The sequence below is a fragment of the Myotis brandtii genome, unplaced genomic scaffold (assembly GCF_000412655.1).
Source record: "Myotis brandtii unplaced genomic scaffold, ASM41265v1 scaffold687, whole genome shotgun sequence".
Lineage (NCBI taxonomy): Eukaryota > Metazoa > Chordata > Mammalia > Chiroptera > Vespertilionidae > Myotis > Myotis brandtii.
In genome coordinates, this window is record NW_005370687.1 from 1,022,711 (window position 1) to 1,041,488 (window position 18,778).

General features: G+C 38.8%; 1 protein-coding gene and 2 pseudogenes across 9 annotated transcripts in view; 1 reads left to right on the forward strand and 2 right to left on the reverse strand.

Moving 5' to 3' along the window:
* The window catches only part of FKBP5 (FK506 binding protein 5), a 131,358-nt gene that overhangs the window by 58,490 nt on the left and 54,090 nt on the right, over nt 1–18,778 (forward strand). For 4 of the 9 annotated variants that reach the window (XM_014529594.1, XM_014529596.1, XM_014529600.1 and 1 more), the window contains exon 2: nt 16,608–16,733. In XM_014529594.1, coding sequence (XP_014385080.1) covers nt 16,629–16,733 — 105 coding nt within the window. In that variant the 5' untranslated portion in view covers nt 16,608–16,628. Of the gene's footprint in view, nt 1–9,447; nt 9,532–9,910; nt 10,080–10,853; nt 10,937–12,631; nt 12,656–13,963; nt 13,989–14,492; nt 14,517–16,607; nt 16,734–18,778 lie in introns of those variants that run through there. The other 5 variants (XM_014529592.1, XM_014529593.1, XM_014529598.1 and 2 more) reach the window with 5 other exon arrangements.
* LOC106723977 lies at nt 164–2,100 on the reverse strand (annotated as a pseudogene).
* LOC106723978 lies at nt 2,275–3,444 on the reverse strand (annotated as a pseudogene).

Below are 18,778 nucleotides of genomic sequence, written 5' to 3' on the forward strand. Positions count from 1 at the left end.
CGCGTGGGGGGGGGGGGGGGGGGGGGGGGGGGGGGGGGGGGGGGGGGGGGGGAAGGGGGGGGGGGGGGGTTTGGGGGGGGGGGGGAAGAGGAACAAATGTAATCTGAACAATAAAAATTTAATAAATAAAAATAAATAAATAAATAAATAAAAATTTAAAAAAAAATAAAATTAAATCATAAAAAGTATGTCATCTGACCAAAAGAAAATTAAATTAAAAATTGCAGAAACATATCTGGAAAACCCCTAAATATTTAGACACTAATACATTTTTAAGAAACTCATGGGTCAAAGAAAAAAAATCAAAGATTTAGAACATACATTATTGTACTTATTGAAAATGAAAACAACATGAAATTTGTGGGTTATAGCAATGCAAGTGCTCAGAGGAAAATTTATAGTACTAAATTAGAGAAATAAGGTTGCAAATTAATGTCCTCAGCTTCCACCTTTAAGAAACTAGAAAAAAAAAATGAGCAGTTTAGCCCAAAGTAAGCAGAAAAAATGAGTTAAAAAGCCAAAAACATTGAAGTAGAAAACAGGAAATAGTAGAGAAAGTCAATGAAATAAAAAGCTGGCTTTTTGAGAAGACCAATACTGATAAGCCTAAATAGCCTGCTGGATTAGGAAAAAGAGAAGACACAAATTACCAATATCAGGAATGAATGCAGTTGATTAAACTGCAGATTCAATAGTTATTAAAAGGCTAAGAGAATTATATGAATTACTTTATTCCAATGCATTCGATACTTAGATGAAATGGGCAAATTCCTTGAAAGACATAAAATAACAGCTCATTTAAGAAGAAACAAATAACCTAAATAATCCTATATCTGTTAAATTGAATTCTCTCAAAGAAAACACTGGATTCAGATGACTTCCCTAATGAATTCTACCAAACATTTTAATAAGTCATAATACCAATTTTACACAAATTACTCCATAAAATTGATGGGGGGAGTGGGGGTGGGGAGGAGGGAGGATACTTCTTAAACTCATTCTATAACACTAGTGTTATCCTGATACTAAAACCAGATAAATACATTGCAAAAAAAGAGAATTACAGACTAATATCCTTCATGAACATAGTTGCAAATTTTAAAACAAACTTTTACCAAATTGACTGCAGCAACATATAAAAAGGATAAAATACAATGACCACATGGGATTTGTCACAGGAATGCAAGATTGGTTTAATGTTTGAAAATCAACATCATGTACCATGTTAAAATGAAAAAGGAAAAGCATGTAATCTACTTAGTAAGTGCAGAAAAAGCATTTAACAAAATCCAACATTCTTTATTGATGAAAACTTTCAACAAATTAGAAGTAGAAGGGGACTTCCTCATCCCGATAAAGAATATGAAAAACCAATATCTGAAATCATATTTAATGTTGAAAAATGAATCCTTTTGTCTAAGATCAGGAACAAGGCAAGATGTCCACCTGTCACCACGTCTATTCAGTATTGTACTGGAGTTTCTAGCCAGTGCAGTCAGATAAGAAAAATAAATAAAAAGCATCCAGATTGGAAGGGAAGAAGTAAAACTCTTTATTCACAGATGATGTGATTACTATAATTATTTTTAGAAAGCTACTAGAAAAATTAAGTGCACTTAGCAACGTTGTAGGATACAATATCAATATAGAAGAGTCAGTTATATTTCCTTTTTCTTCTGTGGACAGATTTTATTACACAGGGAATGGGGCTCCGTCCTTCTTGCTTGCTGTCTTCCTCGTGATTGCAAGGACATTGCTCAGCTCTTCTTTCTTTCCCTTGACATAGATGTGTGTCCCCACTGTTTCCTTGATGAATTTTGGGGCCCTCTTGTCCTTAAGAGGCCTTGCGCAGTTCTGTGGTGTGCTGCTCATAGGAGGCAAAGCCACACACCTCTCAGATCATGTCCTGCAGAACTTGGTGTGCTTGGTGAGGCACCCATGGCAGTGACTGCCTCGGCTTGCTCACGTTCTTGGTCACTTTGTGGCCCTTGTTGAAGCCCATGGCCATGGGGTAGTGCAGAGCCATGGCTGCTGCTCAATGGCTGCCACGGTGGAAGGACTTAATTACCTTTCTATATACTAGCAAATGAACAGCCAGAAGTTGAAATTTTTTTTATTATTTTTGTTTTGTTTTTTTTTAAATATATTTTATTGATTTTTTACAGAGAGGAAGGGAGAGAGATAGAGAGTCAGAAACATCGATGAGAGAGAAACATTGATCACCCACCCCCTGCACATCCCCTACTGGGGATGTGCCCGCAATACCAATTTTACACAAATTACTCCATAAAATTGATGGGGGGAGTGGGGGTGGGGAGGAGGGAGGATACTTCTTAAACTCATTCTATAACACTAGTGTTATCCTGATACTAAAACCAGATAAATACATTGCAAAAAAAGAGAATTACAGACTAATATCCTTCATGAACATAGTTGCAAATTTTAAAACAAACTTTTACCAAATTGACTGCAGCAACATATAAAAAGGATAAAATACAATGACCACATGGGATTTGTCACAGGAATGCAAGATTGGTTTAATGTTTGAAAATCAACATCATGTACCATGTTAAAATGAAAAAGGAAAAGCATGTAATCTACTTAGTAAGTGCAGAAAAAGCATTTAACAAAATCCAACATTCTTTATTGATGAAAACTTTCAACAAATTAGAAGTAGAAGGGGACTTCCTCATCCCGATAAAGAATATGAAAAACCAATATCTGAAATCATATTTAATGTTGAAAAATGAATCCTTTTGTCTAAGATCAGGAACAAGGCAAGATGTCCACCTGTCACCACGTCTATTCAGTATTGTACTGGAGTTTCTAGCCAGTGCAGTCAGATAAGAAAAATAAATAAAAAGCATCCAGATTGGAAGGGAAGAAGTAAAACTCTTTATTCACAGATGATGTGATTACTATAATTATTTTTAGAAAGCTACTAGAAAAATTAAGTGCACTTAGCAACGTTGTAGGATACAATATCAATATAGAAGAGTCAGTTATATTTCCTTTTTCTTCTGTGGACAGATTTTATTACACAGGGAATGGGGCTCCGTCCTTCTTGCTTGCTGTCTTCCTCGTGATTGCAAGGACATTGCTCAGCTCTTCTTTCTTTCCCTTGACATAGATGTGTGTCCCCACTGTTTCCTTGATGAATTTTGGGGCCCTCTTGTCCTTAAGAGGCCTTGCGCAGTTCTGTGGTGTGCTGCTCATAGGAGGCAAAGCCACACACCTCTCAGATCATGTCCTGCAGAACTTGGTGTGCTTGGTGAGGCACCCATGGCAGTGACTGCCTCGGCTTGCTCACGTTCTTGGTCACTTTGTGGCCCTTGTTGAAGCCCATGGCCATGGGGTAGTGCAGAGCCATGGCTGCTGCTCAATGGCTGCCACGGTGGAAGGACTTAATTACCTTTCTATATACTAGCAAATGAACAGCCAGAAGTTGAAATTTTTTTTATTATTTTTGTTTTGTTTTTTTTTAAATATATTTTATTGATTTTTTACAGAGAGGAAGGGAGAGAGATAGAGAGTCAGAAACATCGATGAGAGAGAAACATTGATCAACCACCTCCTGCACATCCCCTACTGGGGATGTGCCCGCAACCCAGGTACATGCCCTTGACCGGAATCGAACCTGGGACCTTTCAGTCCACAGGCCGACACTCTATCCACTGAGCCAAACCGGTTTCGGCCAGAAGTTGAAATTTTAAAAGAATATCATTTACAGTAAAATAAAAATATTCAATACCTAAGGATACATTTCATAAAACATGTAAGAACTATACACTGGAAGCTATAAAATATTACTCAGAGAAATTAAGGAAAACCTAAATGAAATGTGTTCAAGGATTGAAAGACTCATTATTGTCAATTTTCTCTAAAGCAGTGGTCGCCATCCGGTGGTCTGCGGGCCACGTGGTCCATGAGGTCCGAAAGGTTGGCAACCGCTGCTCTAAAGATACAGATTCAGTACAATCCCAATCACAATCCCAGATGGCTATTTGTAGAAAGTGGCAAGCTGGTTTTAAATTCTCTATGGAAATGCAAAGAACCTGGAATAGCCAAAACAGTTTTGATTAAGAACAGAGAGGACTTAACAATATCTGATTTCTAAAACTTATATCTATAATAATCAAAACATTGGTATTGGTATAAAGATAAACAGATATATCCATGGAACAGAAGAGTCCAGAAATAAATATGGTCAATTAATTTTGAGTATGGTGCCATGGCAATTAAGTGGGAAAAGGTCTTTTCAACAAATAGTGGTAGAACAATTTGATATTCATACAAAAAAACAGCAACAATAAATTCATACCTTAATCTATATCTTGGCATCATATGTAAACGTTAATTCAAAATTGATCTTAGATCTAAATGTAAAACTCAAATCTATAAAATTTCTGTAAGAAAATATTTGTGACTTTGGGTTTCGTAAAAATTTTTAAAGTATAACACTAAAAACATGATTTGCAAAAGAAAAAAAGTAAATTAAGCTATATCAATATTAGGAATATGTCTTCAAAAGCCATCTTTAAGAGACTAAAAGGACAAGCCATAGACTGGGAGAAAATAGTCTCAAATGTTTCTACTCAGAATATATAAAGAATTCTGAAAACGCAGTAATTAAAAAAACCACCTAGTGCCCAGCTGGCGTGGCTAAGTGGTTGAACATTGACCTAGGAACCAGGTCATTGTTTGATTCCTGGTTAGGACATATGCCCGAGTTGAGGGCTCGATCCTCTGTGTGGGGCGTGCAGGAGGCAGCCGATCAATGATTTTCTCTCATCATTGATGTTTCTATATCTCCCTCTTCCTTCCTCTCTGAAATCAATAAAAATATATATAAGAAAAAAGAAAACAGCCCAGTAAAAAATAGGCGAAAGATTTGAATAGACCCTTCATCAAAGAAGCTATATGGATGGCAAATGAGTACATGAAAAGATGATCAACATCATTTGTCATTAGAGAAATACAGTTTAAAACCTCAATGATACCACTACATACATATTAGAATGTCTTCGGTTCAAAAGCCTTACAGTACCAAGTGCTGGTGAGGATGAGGAGCAACGGAAACTCCTGCACTTCTAGTGGGAATGCACAATGGTACAACCACTTTGGAAAACAGTTTGGTACTTTCTTAAAGACTCAAAATGTACATCTACCCTGTGACTTAGCCATTTCACTCCTAGGCATTTATTCAAGATAAATAGATGTATAAGACCACATAAAGATTTGTACCTAAATATTCACAGCAGCTTTATTTGTAAAAGAAATTAAAAACAAATGCATCAATAGGTAAATAATCAAAATGTGCATCAACAGGCAAACTTGGCACTGTCTTCGTGCAGTGGAATAGTACTCAACAGTAAAAAGGAATGAACGATTGATACACCCAACAATGTATTTGATTTTCAATATAATTTACCGTAAGAGAAAGGAGCCATGGGGAAAAAGACATGATTCCATTTATATGAAATTCTGTAAAATACAACTATTTAGAAAGCAGATCAGTTATTGCTTGGAGATGTGAGCTGGTGAGGGATGAATTATAAAGGGACACAGGAAACGTTTGTGGGTGACAAATATGTTCATTATCGTACTAATAGTGATGGCTTTATGGATATATATACATGTGTCAAAACTTACCAAATTGTATACTTTATGTATAGTTTATTAAGTATAAGCCACTAAATCTATAAAAATATTCATGTATGTTCAACATTTATAACATGCTGTTCAAATTTTGGAATTATGTAAGGAACTCAGAATAATTTTTTAAATACTTTTCCAGTGATTAAGTTTGATGAGGTAGGAAAACATGTATTGTGTATACCAAGTTTACCTAAAATTTGAGCTTATTACAAAACTAGAGGCCCGATGCATGAAATTCGTGCAAGAGTAGGCCTTCCTTCCCCCGGCTGCCAGCAGCAGCTTCTGGCAGGCACCCAGGACCCGGGCTTCCCTCGAAGCCCTGGCTTTGTCCGAAAGGACGGAAGGACATCCGCTCTAATTAGCATATTACGCTTTTAATTTTATAGGTTGAGAAACTAAATGAATGTTCCAGTTTGGGCTTTCTGAAAGGCTGAGGGAATTTTCAGAATGATAAGTACCAAATGTAAGATATAATTTTATTGTAGGTTAGAATGCTGTTATCCAACTAGATGATCTATAATAATAAAAGCACAATATGCTAATTAAACTGGATGACTTTCTGGACAAAGCTGGGGCTGCTAGGGAAGCCCGGGTCCCGGGTGCCAGAGGGAAGCTGGTGCCGGCAGCCGGGGGAAGGAAGGCCTACTCTTGCATGAATTTCGCGCATTGGGCCTCTAGTAAGTAAATAAAGGGAGAGAAAAACAAAGGATGTTGTAGAGCCCTAAGTATAAAACGGAATAAATCAACAGAACTCTAGGCTTGGGAGAAATTCTTATGACCTTGATTGGATGACTAGGTATCTACGGTAGGTAGAATAATGGCTCCTTAAAGATGTCTACATCCTAATCACTGGAATTCGTTAATAGTTACATTATAGAGAAGAGAGGGCTTTGCAGTTGTGATTAAGGTTAAAGATTTGGAGATGAGATTATCCTGAATTACCCAGATGGGCCTGACATAATCACAAAGAGACTCTTTTCCCCCAGTGCAGGTCATCTTTTACTAGGTGTTAGTTAGGATATGAAAGGATTAAGAGGTCATTGGCAAAGCTCATAGTCATTGTGGAGTCCACACTGGGCCCTCTTCAGTGGTACTTGCGTTCCCCTCATGTTTGAGTTCCTTATAAGAATGGCAGTAGCTGAAAAACACGGAAGTTGCTCCCTTTCTTCACATTGACATACTTGTTGTGATATTGGTAGTAACCTCTTTGAAAAGCTCCTGAAACTCTCCAGCAATGTTGTTAGGGGTGAAATCCCACATCAATATCAGCTTGGTAGCTCCCCTAATTTGACGTCTGTGAGTTTCTTCTCCTTCACCGGTACTACTGACGCCATCTTGGAGTCTGGGCTGTCATCACACTGATTCTTTAAAAACTAAAGGAACTTTCCCAGCTGTGTTCAGCGGGAGATGTGACTGCAAAAGAATGATCAGTGAGATGCAATATTGCTGGCTTTGAAAATGGAGAAATAGGGCCATGAGGAATCTGGGTGGCCTCTGGAATCTGGGAAAGGTAAGGAAATAGATTCTCTCAGGGCCTCACCTTGCTCTTAGCCCAGTGAGGTCCATTTCTGACTTCTGACCTCCAGAAGTGTAAGACATTAAATATGTATTATTTAGGCCATTAAGCGTGTGGTTATTTGTTATGGCAGCTATAGAAAACCAGTATAATATCTAAGGGGGTGGTGGCAGAGGTAAAGCTCAGAATTAGTAATGTTTGCCAAAGGGTTGCAATGGAAAGTAAACTCTTTAATACCAAAATAACTTTTTCCATTCCTTGAGAGTTGTTTTTCCTTCTACATTTCAAACCTCATTTTCCCATCAAGTAAAACATGTATTTACTAATTTAAAAGTAATTCTAAATAGAAAAGATTAGCATTAGAATAAACCTTAAATATCATTCTAGCCAACCCCCTGAAATACACAGTTGGAGAAACTGAATGAGGGTCAAAGATTCCATAGCTAGTTACCAATAGATCTGAGTTTATATTTAGGCATGTTTTAGTGTTCTACCACATACACCCTTTAATTAGAAATTTGTTCTGGAGCTGTGGAATATATGAGTCACTTCAAGAGGGTGTTTACTTAGTGAGATAGACGAATCTTTTTCTAGCTGATAGAATTAATTTATAAGATTAACTTGTCACCTTTGCAGGCCCTAAGAGCCTGACCTGGAATAGGTGAAGTCAGTCACATTTACAAACTTCACTGGTCAGTAACTAGATTTTCATACAGGGGAAGGTACCAACTGAGAATGGAGAAGTTTGAGAGATGGTAGGAAACATAAAAAATAAATCTTTATTTCTTCCTGCCTAGAATCTGTTATAGCCGAATAGATTTCACTTGTCCCTAGACTTCTCCCCAAACTCTAAGTCTCTCCTGCAATGGAACACCCACTGGTTCTCAGAACCCTATGCCCAGACAGAGGCTCTGGTCACCAAGCATGAGAGCAGCACTCTCTTCCTCTCTCCTCAGTCCCGATTGTTCTTCTGTCCTTTATGCTTATTTCTATAACTAGAGGCCTGGTGCACAAAAATTAGTGCACTTGGGGGGGGGGGTGGCGTCCCTCAGCCAGGCCTGCCCCCTCTCACAGTCCAGGAGACCTCAGAAAATGTCCTACTGATGCCGTAGTCTGGCCTCCCTCTGGGGAGGCAAGCAGCCCATCAGGGCAAGGCAACGCCCCCATCACACCTCTGTTGCTGCCACTGCCAGCTGCCGCAGCTGCCTGAGCCTTGGCCCTTGCAGCCACCGCAGCTTGCCTGAGCCTCGGGCCCTCACAGCAGCAGCCACCATCCACAGCTTGCCTGAGCCTCGGGCAGCAGCTGCAGCTTTGTCCGGATGGACGTCTGGAATGATGTCCGGAAGACATCTGCCCTAATTAGCATATTACCCTTTTATTAGTATAGATAGGGATTTAAGTGGCTAAGGGTTTGTTTACAGAACCAAAATGATGTTCTTGTACAGTTTTTCTCTTGGACATATAATGGAGCTTGGGAAACATAGTGAAGCCATGTTTTAAATTTGCTTAATTTATATTACAGTGCTTTAATGAGAATATTATAAGAGGATGCAATGTTATATGGAATATTTATGCTAAGTTAGTTTCTTCTGCATTCCAGCTCTCTGAACCGTCTCTTCCTCCAGTTGCTAGTTAATGTATAATGCTTGAAACTGCAAATAGTACCAAACCCAGCATAGACTTGTGTTTTTTCCTATTCATATATACCTATGATAACATTTAATTTGTAAATTAGGCACAATAAGAGATTAACAACAGTAACTAATAAAATAGAATAATTATAACAGTATACTGTGATAAAAGTTATGTGAATGCGATCTTTTTGTAGTTCATAAGCATGATGATTGGGTGTTCATGCTTTTGTGTGAGATGTACAACTTTGGCACATTATCCGTCTGATGTAATAAAAAAAGAAAGGTATGTGAATGTGGTCTCTCAAACTTTTTCACTTAAAGGAAGCAATTTATGACTTCTCTTTGGCATATCCCAATTGCCAGCATTGCTGTATTGTGCTTTGGGGCCATTATTAAGGAAAAGAAGTGTATTTGAACACAGGGATTGCGGTACCAAGGCAGTCAATCTGGTAACAGAGATGGCTACTAAGTAACGAATGGGAAGCATATACAATGTGGACATGCTGTACAAAGGGAAGAATCCGTTCCCAGGCTGGATGAAGCAGGATTATGGGAGATTTCATCACGTTACTCAAAACGGTGTGAAATTTAAAACCTATGAACTATTTGTTTCTGAAATTTTCCATTTACTATTTTCAGATCACAGTTGACTGTGGGTAACAAACCGTGGAAAGCAAAACTACATTTAAGGGGGGACTGTTGTGTTCAGGGATTGACAGCTAGGTATGGTCCTCTGTTCTTGACTGCCCATGTTAATGCCAAACTAAAATAATAAGATAAATCTGCTATGTGTATGTATGCACAGACATATACTTTTAGTGCACTTCTGAGATACATTAACTATGCGAGGGTTTCTTAATTACCACTCCTGATTAGAACAGAATATTATTTTTATAGTTGAACATTCAGGTACCGTGTAATTCTCCAGATTAGATTTTTCAGAGTAGATTTAGAGAAGGAATATAGTCCACTGGTAATATATTTTAGCACTGGTTGCTCAGAGTGCCTGGCATTTTGCCAGCTTTATATTGACTGCTTTTGGAAATCACAATTCATTCCAGTGTTTATTGAGTGTCTGTTGTATGTCATTTATTTATACTAGGTTGTGGGGGTACAAAAGTGAATAGGATACATTCTCCACCTATATATATAGTCTACAGACCTTTGTCATATGTTACCTTGCTGGCTTGTTCTTAGAAATCATCATCAGACTTGGAATCAAACTGTTTGGCCCTAGTGAATCAACCCAAGTTAATACCCCTGTGACACAGGTAGGAATTAATTTTTTTAAATCAAAAACGTGAACAAGTAGTGGAGACTCACTCCTATTGTCTTCACTCTTATAAAAATTTAAGTAAGTTCCATGGAAATAGAAATTGTTTTGTTGTTTACACTGCATCTCCACTGCCTAGAATATACTACCTGACACATAGTTGATGCTCAGTAGATATTTGCTGAATGAATAGGTGAATGACCCCTTATCTTTCAACTTTCAACTCATATGTCTCCTTCTTATAGTGTTCTTTCCCCGCGTTGGCTACCCGATTCTTTTTCTTCTTCTTTTTTTAATCCTCACCTGAGGATATGCTATTGATTTCTTAGAGAGAAGAAGGGGGGCGGGGAGACAGACAGACATCCATTGGTTGCATCTCGTATCTAACTGCCCCAGCCAGGGACCAAACCCACAACCTTTTTGGTGTACAGGACAACGCTCCAACCAACTGAGCCACCCAGCGGGGGGTGCTTTCACTTCTTTTGGTTATATACCTAGGAGTGCAATAGATGGATTATATGGTAATTCTATGTTTAACATTTTGAGGGACAACCAAATTTTTCCATGGAGGCTCTGCCATTGACATTTCCACCAGCATGAGGGTTCCAGTTTCTCTACATCCTCACCAGCATTTCTCGTTTTCCCATTTTTGGTAATAGCCATGCTAATGGGTATGGTATCTCATGGTGATTTTGATTTGCATTTTCCTTATGACTAATGATTTTGAGTATCTTTTCATGTGCTTATTGGCTATTTGTATATCTTCTCAAAGGTTTCTTTTTTAAAGGAGAAAAAAGATGAGCATGTATAGGATTGTTCATCTCCTCATTCCCACCCCAATGTGGAGGAAAGTAGGTAAATATAAATAGTGTGCAGTTTTATATAGTTGTATTGTCTGTCTTTATATTTGATCTGGTTTCCTCTGCGTGCATACTTATCTCTTTTGTGTGCATATGTCTTGTCTACAAATAGATAACTCCTGACTGCCACTACTGTGTTACTGGACTTAAATGGTTGAGAAAGGTCTGGCGTTGAAAGTAAATGAGGGCTTTCCAATTCATCCTTACATGGATATTTTCAAAATTAGGATGCATTTGTATTGCATTCACTTCCAAGCCCTGGTATACCTCCTTCTTATGTTTTCTTTCTTTCTTTTGTGTTTTAGTTGTAGGAGGCTGAAAGGCTTTATGGCCCAGACATCTGTGGTACTTAGAATGGTGCTGTCATTTTCTATGCTTCTAACAAAGTAGGCAGTTCCTGTATTCTTTTTTGTGAAAACTCTCTTGTGAGGACAGTATAGTACAAGATACCGACTGATATTTTAGCAAAGAGAATAATATTTAACACAGTAAATAATATACATGGGAAATTAATGGAAAAAGCTTTAAAGTGACTTTTCATTTGGGGGAATATGACAATTTAATTATGTTAACTGTCGCTTTCAGTGTACTGTTGATGAAATTTTAAGCGTATTCTCATTTTTCTGTTAGGTCTCAGGTGTTTACTGACTGGCACATTGGAGAGTATGTGCTTATCTAGCATGTCCATAACAGAAGGAACTGCACGTTCCTCTCTGCTGTACTGGGTTGCAGTTTCTCCCCTTCGGTGGTTCAGAACAGCGAGTTTTATCATAGATTAATAACCGTAGCTACATAGTGATTTTAAATCCAGAATAAACCTAGGTTAGAAAAAAGAAAAGGCTCTCTTAAGAAAAAAAAAGGGCGGGGGGGACTTCTCAAGAAGTATATGTGTCTTACATGTTCTTAGGAATCATCTGTTTTTACTGCCTTTTTTCTTTCTTTTTTCAAGTTAGTTTTATTTTATTTTTTTTAAAATATATTTTATTGATTTTTTACAGAGAGGAAGGGAGAGGGATAGAGAGTTAGAAACATCAATGAGAGAGAAACGATCAGCTGCCTCCTGCACACCCCCCACTGGAGATGTGCCCGCAACCCAGGTACATGCCCTTGACCGGAATCGAACCTGGGACCCTTCAGTCCACAGGCCGACGCTCTATCCACTGAGCCAAACCGGTTTCGGCTCAAGTTAGTTTTAGAGAGGAAAGGAGAGAGAGAGAAACGTCAATGTGAGAGAGAAACATTGAGCGGTGGCCTCCCACACACGCCCTGACTGGGGATTGAACCTGCAACCTGGGTATGTGTCCTGATCAGGAATCGAACCCACAACCTTTTCGTGTACCAGATGGCGCTCCAGTTAACTGAGCCACCCGGACAGGGCCTGTCTTTTTTCATATAATACTAGATCAAAGAAAAAGTTTCTTTTTAAAATAATTTATTTTGTTTGCTTACAAAAATTTATATCCCAAATGGCATAACTGGAATTAAAGAGAAATACTGGAAAGTTCAATTTATTTCTTTATTCTTCCACATTTATCTGTCTTCAAAAGTTGTTTTATCTTTGTATTTTATTTTATTTTATTTTAAATATATATATTTCATTGATTTTTTACAGCGAGGAAGAGAGAGGGATAGAGAATTAGAAACATCGATGAGGGAAGAACATCGATCATCTGCCTCCTGCACACCCCCTACTGGGGATATGCCCGCAACCAAGGTATATGCCCTTGACTGGAATCGAACCCGGGACCCTTCAGTCCGCAGGCCGACGCTCTATTCACTGAGCCAAACCGGTCAGGGCTATCTTTGCATTTTAATTACTCATGTTACCCCTCTTCATATGGATTCCGTTTTACTCAGAACTGTTCTCTGAGATTATGAAGAATACTTGCATTGCATCCCTTGAAGTCGAGATTGAAGAGCAAATCAGCTTATACAAGTTTTCTATTTATTTGAACTTTAGAAAGCCATTATTTCCAAAGGGCAGGGTTAGGACCCACAATAAAATGTTTTTTGATTGATAATACTTGCATTAAAAAATTGAGCTGATCCAAATGATGAACATTCAAAAGAAAAGCATTGCCTTTGGATGTATTATAGACATGCTTTCTCGGTGCTTTGGTTTTGTTTTTTGCAATATTTATGCTCGCACATGCTTTTTCTTAAATGATTGGAACGTAAATGTCAGACTTCTTGTGACATCTCACCCTAAATACTTCAGCATATGTCTCTGAAGAATGAGGATGTCGTTCTGCATAAGACTACAGTACTGTATCACATTCTAGATTCCAGAATCTAACATTATACAATAATAATAGTAATCTAATATACAGTCTGTTTTTCCAAATTTTTCTAATTCTTCCCCAAATGTACTTTTATAACTTTTGTCCCCTAATCCAGGACCACACATTGAGTTTGTTGTGTCTCTTTAGTCTCCTTTAAACTAGAGCAGTCCCCCCCGCCCCCACCTTTTGTTTGTTTGTTTATTAGTTTTTTGGTCTTTAATGATATTAACATTATTAGGAGTCTACGCCAGTTGTCTTGTAGAATGTTTCACAACCTAATTTTGTCTTTTTTTCTTGGTTAGTTTCAGGTTAAGCATTTTTGGTAGGACTTTTCATTACTTCATATCAGGAGGCATAGTGATATCAATTTGTGGTATTATTGGTGATGCAGAGCTTGATTGTGATGTAGATCACTTGTATTAAGAGTACATCTGTCAGATCACTTCATTGCAAAGCCCTTTTTCCTTTTTTTAATAACAAGTCAGCTGTAGGTTCATGCTTTGAGACATGGGACTGCCCTGTTCCCTAATAACCTTTCACCTGGTGGTTTTAATTTGCTTATTGATTTAATTCAGGATTTCCCTTGGGGTTCTGTTGATGGATCTGTGAAGCAGCTGCTCCTCTCCCTCTCCCATCCTACCCCTGTGTGTATGTATTTTTCCAGAGATGTAATCCATGACCTCCAAAATAGTTAAAAGATTTTACCCCTCGTTTTAGAGATGCCTTCTACAAGTTTCTGTGCATCAGAGAAGTCTGTTCTAAGAAGTAGGTTTCTAGGGACTGAGACTAAGCCCTGTTCATCCACTTTTCCTAATTATCAGCCAAGCATCCCATGCAACCAGATACTTAATTTTTGTTGTTGTTTGTTTGAGAGCGCTTTGTTCTGGCCTTTCCCTTATCCTGTGCCAAGCATTTGGATCTTTTGTATTTGGCATAAACTGTACTAGAAGATAAAGCAAAAGGGGTTAGCCCCTGGTTTTTGGTGTTCTCTTTGAGATTTTGGGGGGGGGGCAGCAAAATTTGATTTGTGTCTTTGTTGACACTGAAATAAATTTAGGTCAATTGGAAATGAGTTAAAATACTACAATGTAGTTTTAGTTGTTCTGAGACATTTTCACAAGTGTAAAATAGCTCTTTTTGACTGTGTAGGGAAGAAGATCCAGCAGGTGACTTTAGGAAGCCGTGCATTCATTTCTAGCCTATTATGGAAGAGCTATAGAAGTGACTAATTCTTGACTTTCCCTGCTCAACCAGGAGAGCAGTATGGAATTAATCATGGCAGTAACTAGTGAGGTGTGCTTTGTTTCATCTATTAATTAGCCTTTGGTAACACTGATTTGCCTTGCATGAAAAAAATGTCCATCATTTGGGTGACGGATAATACTAAGAGCTAACATTGGGATAGTAGACTTTTAAAATACACACTATCCCCGGCTGGTGTGGCTCAGTGATTGAGTGTCAACTTATGAACCAGGAGGTCACAGTTGATTCTCGGTCAGGGCACATGCCTGGGTTGCGGGCTCAATCCCCAATAGGGACTGTGCAGGAGGCAGCCGATTGATGATTCTCTCTCATCATTGATGTTTCTATCTCTCTCCCTCTCCCTTCCTCTCTGAAATTAATAAAAATATATTTTTTAAAAATACACATTATACCATTTAATACAGAAGATCACTCTGTGAAAGTACATATTGCTGTTATTCTACTTACACAGGCAGGGGAAAAAGGCTTATACGAAGTTAAAGTAGCCAACATCAAATAGCTTGAAAGGAGCTCCAAATTCTTTGTCCTTTCTGTCTTACTAATTTGAAAGTTAGAGACATTCTAAGGAATCTATCTAATAATAGGATAATATGCAAATCGGTTGGGATGCCGTCACATAACAACCGATCAGCAGGCTGCGTCCCGCCCCCTGCACTGGCCCAGAGACATGAGGCTCGCGTCCCCACCCCTGGCAATAGGCCCGGGGACATTCGGCTTGAGTCCCTGCTCCCCTGTGCCCGGGGGTCCGCAGGCGCGTGGAGAGGCCCCTCTGCCGAGGGCCCAGCCAGGGGTTCGCAGGTGCGTGGAGATCTGCAGGCCTCCGCCGAGGCCTAGCCCGGATCTGCAGGCCTCCCCCAGCTCCAGCCTACCTCTTTGGGGCAATCCATGGAGGAGCCCTGGATGGGTGGGCGGGGCCTATCTCTTTGGGACAATGGATTGTGGGGCTCCCGCACTGTGACAGGACACAGGCCAGGCTGGGTCCACCTTCCCCCGCCCTGAGTGTACGAATTTCATGCACCAGGCCACTAGTCTATATATAAACAAAAGTATAGCCCATCCTCTCAAGGATCTTTTAAGTCCAACAAATCTGTTTTATGAATATGTTTTAGACAGCAAATCAAGGGAAGAGCTAAGGAAGTATAGAAAAGGGCAGACCACCACCAAGTATAAGGTCAAGGTTGATATGCTAGAGGGAGCATTTGAAGGGGGAGAATGTTTGGGGAAGAAAAAGAATGACAAAAGCTTGGAGATAGGAAAGCACAGGGATTGTTATGGAAGAGGAATTGGTCTGGGTTTGGCTAGAGCCTGAGCTGCATTTTAAAAAGTTAAAGAAAGTAGTGCAAGCTGGACCTGAAAGATAGATTAGGATCAGACTGTGAAGGACCTTGAATATCACGCTAGGGAAGAACCTCATTCTGTAGGTTTTTTTGAGCAAGAAATGAAAGATGTGACTCTATAGAAGACCTAATAATAATCATAATAAATGGTTATATTTTTAAGTTCTGATTCAGTGCTAATCTCTTAACATACATTTTCTTATTAATGTCTCATAGTAACTGTGTGAGCAATGTACTGTGTCCATTTTACAGATGTGAAACTGAAGCTCAGTGTGATATTAAGTTTGCAAGTATCAAACAGATATTGCTGGAGCTAGGACTCGGGCTGGGATCTGTCAGCTTCCAAAGCCTGTTTATTTCCGATAATGATTAGATTGACATTTCTCTTATCAGATCACTTGATAAGTTCTTAATTCTGTCAAGAATATGGCTGTAGGGAAAGGATGTTTTCAAAGTTCTGAAAGCACTGGTTCTCAAAGTGTAATTATGTTAAGGAATATAATCACTACCAAGCCTACTTTATACTGCTGTCTAATTTGGGACCAGAGCTGGATGGGAAATTGAAGAGTTGGATGATGTTTTATTTACATGCCTTATGATATCAACATGTGCTCATAGTCAGTGTTCTTTGTGGGTTTTTTTTTTGTTTTGTTTTGTTTTTCATTGTTTAACCTTATTGCCCCTAAGTAAATCTTAGGTCAGGTCATAAATGCTCAGTTACTGGGAGCATTTTATGATGAATAAGGAAGTGATATTTTTCCTAAAATATGTTTCTTCTCAACAGGTTTTCAACTTATAAAAGACAATGACTACTGATGAAGGTGCCAAAAACAATGGAGAAAACCCAGCAGCAGCTGTTGCTGAACAGGGAGAGGATATTACCTCTAAAAAAGATAGAGGAGTATTAAAGGTGAGGCCACAAGGATGAATGATATGAAGGGAAATTTACTGTTTTGAAAATCTTGTGTGTGTGTGTGTGTGTGTGTGTGTGTGTGTGTGTGTGTGTCTGGAGGTGGATAATGTTTACTGAGGCTACTAAGTGCCAAACATTATGGTTAAATTCTCATTTCATTCATAACTTGAGGTTTATTTTTAATCCCAGATTATTGATGGTGAAACTGAGGCCCAGACAAACATTACAGATAAATTATTATTTCATAGCTTGAGGTTATTTGTTTATTTTGTTATATATATTTTTTAAATCCTCACTCGAGGATATTTTGCCATTGATTTTCAGAGAGAGTGGAAGGGAGGGAGAGAGAAAGAGAAGAAATATGAATGTCAGAGAGACATCAATGGGTTGCCTCCCACACTCACCCTGACTGGGGCCAGGGATTGAACCCAAAACCCAGGCACGTACCCTTGACTAGGAATGGAACCCATGACCCTTTGGTGTGAGGTCTAAAGCGCTAACCATTGAGCACATGGGCCAGGGCTTGAGGTTTATTTTTAATCCCAGATTATAGATGGTGAACTGAGGCCCAGCTAGGTAAATTACTTGCCCAGTATCATATGTATAAGTAAATGCAGATCTGTGGTTCAGGTCCAAGTTATCTGACTCCAAAAGGCGGTTTCTCTTTTCTAAGTGTATACAAATGTGTTATTTTAATATAATGTTTCAGTATACTAAATCTAGCTAATAACAATTTAAAATACTTTTTTAAAGGAAAACAAGAAGACTTTGCAAAGTTCAAAAGGATTCATTGTTTTGTTGTTGTCACCAAAGGATATGTTTATTGATTTTTTTTATTTGAGAGAGAGGGAGAGAAATATTAATCCGTTGCCTCTCACACTCATCCCGACTGAGGATTGAACCCTCAACCTTTTGGTGTATGGGCGACAGACACTTCAACCAGCTGAGCCACCTGGCCAGGCAAGGATTTGTTTTTACATACAAATAGTGTTCCAGTGTGTAGTAAAGATATTTTTTGAAGTTCATTTCACTTTTTGAATTAGCTTTCCTCCTTTTAAAACACTTTATATTTTTTTCACTCGGTAGTTAAACATTTTTGCATGTGTTATTTTTTTTTTGTTGTATCTCACAATGGTCTTGTAAGAAAATCAGTACCTCTTGGTTCTTCTATTTATATATGGAAAATAGATATTTGTAGTCCATATAAGTGAACAAACAAGCTGAGAAGTTAAATGACTTTAGTCATATTAATTTCTCTTACACTGTTGTTATATATACAAGTTTTGTGTAATTATTAAATTGTTTTGCTGAAAAGATTATCTTATACATTCTAAATATTACCTCTAAGCTGAGTTTTGATATTTTCTTGTGTCTGCCTTAACAAACCAGGATTTTTTAATTTGTTTTGTCTAATGTTGCTTTTGTGAATGAATGCTTTTTCTGTGCCTGAATCTCTCCTGAATATGCATGTTTTACTATTAGCTTGCTGTGTGCCAAGCCAAGTTTTGGAGACTTGCAACTATAGAATTAAGGGTTTTATGCTGTTGGTTTGTATCATGATACCTTCTTTCAGATGGCTTCTCAACCTTGTGGCTATATGAATTACTCATCCCAAACTCCACTATGCTATTTGAGACAGTGTGATTCTGTAGGCTGTCCTCAGCATTTCCCTCCTCTTTCATCTTTTCAGAGCACTCATCAGAGAACACAGTCCCCAACTCGCCTCAGGTTCTGCTTTGCTCTAGGGCATTTATATATCTAATCTAATAATAGACAAACATGGTAATTGACCGTACCTTCGCTATGCCTCCCATTGGCTAATCAGTGCAATATTCAAATTAACCGCCAACAAAGATGGCGGCTAATTTGCATACTGTAGGCAGGGCGGGACAGCGCAGCTGCCAGCGAGAGCTGCAGGCCGGCCCCAGAAGCCCCAGGAGCCGCCCAGAAGCCGGTGATCGGGGGGAGATGGGGTTCCCCTGCCCAGGCTTGACCCCTCTGGCCGAGGCGTCAGGCCTGGGCGGGGGGCGGAGCCAGCAATC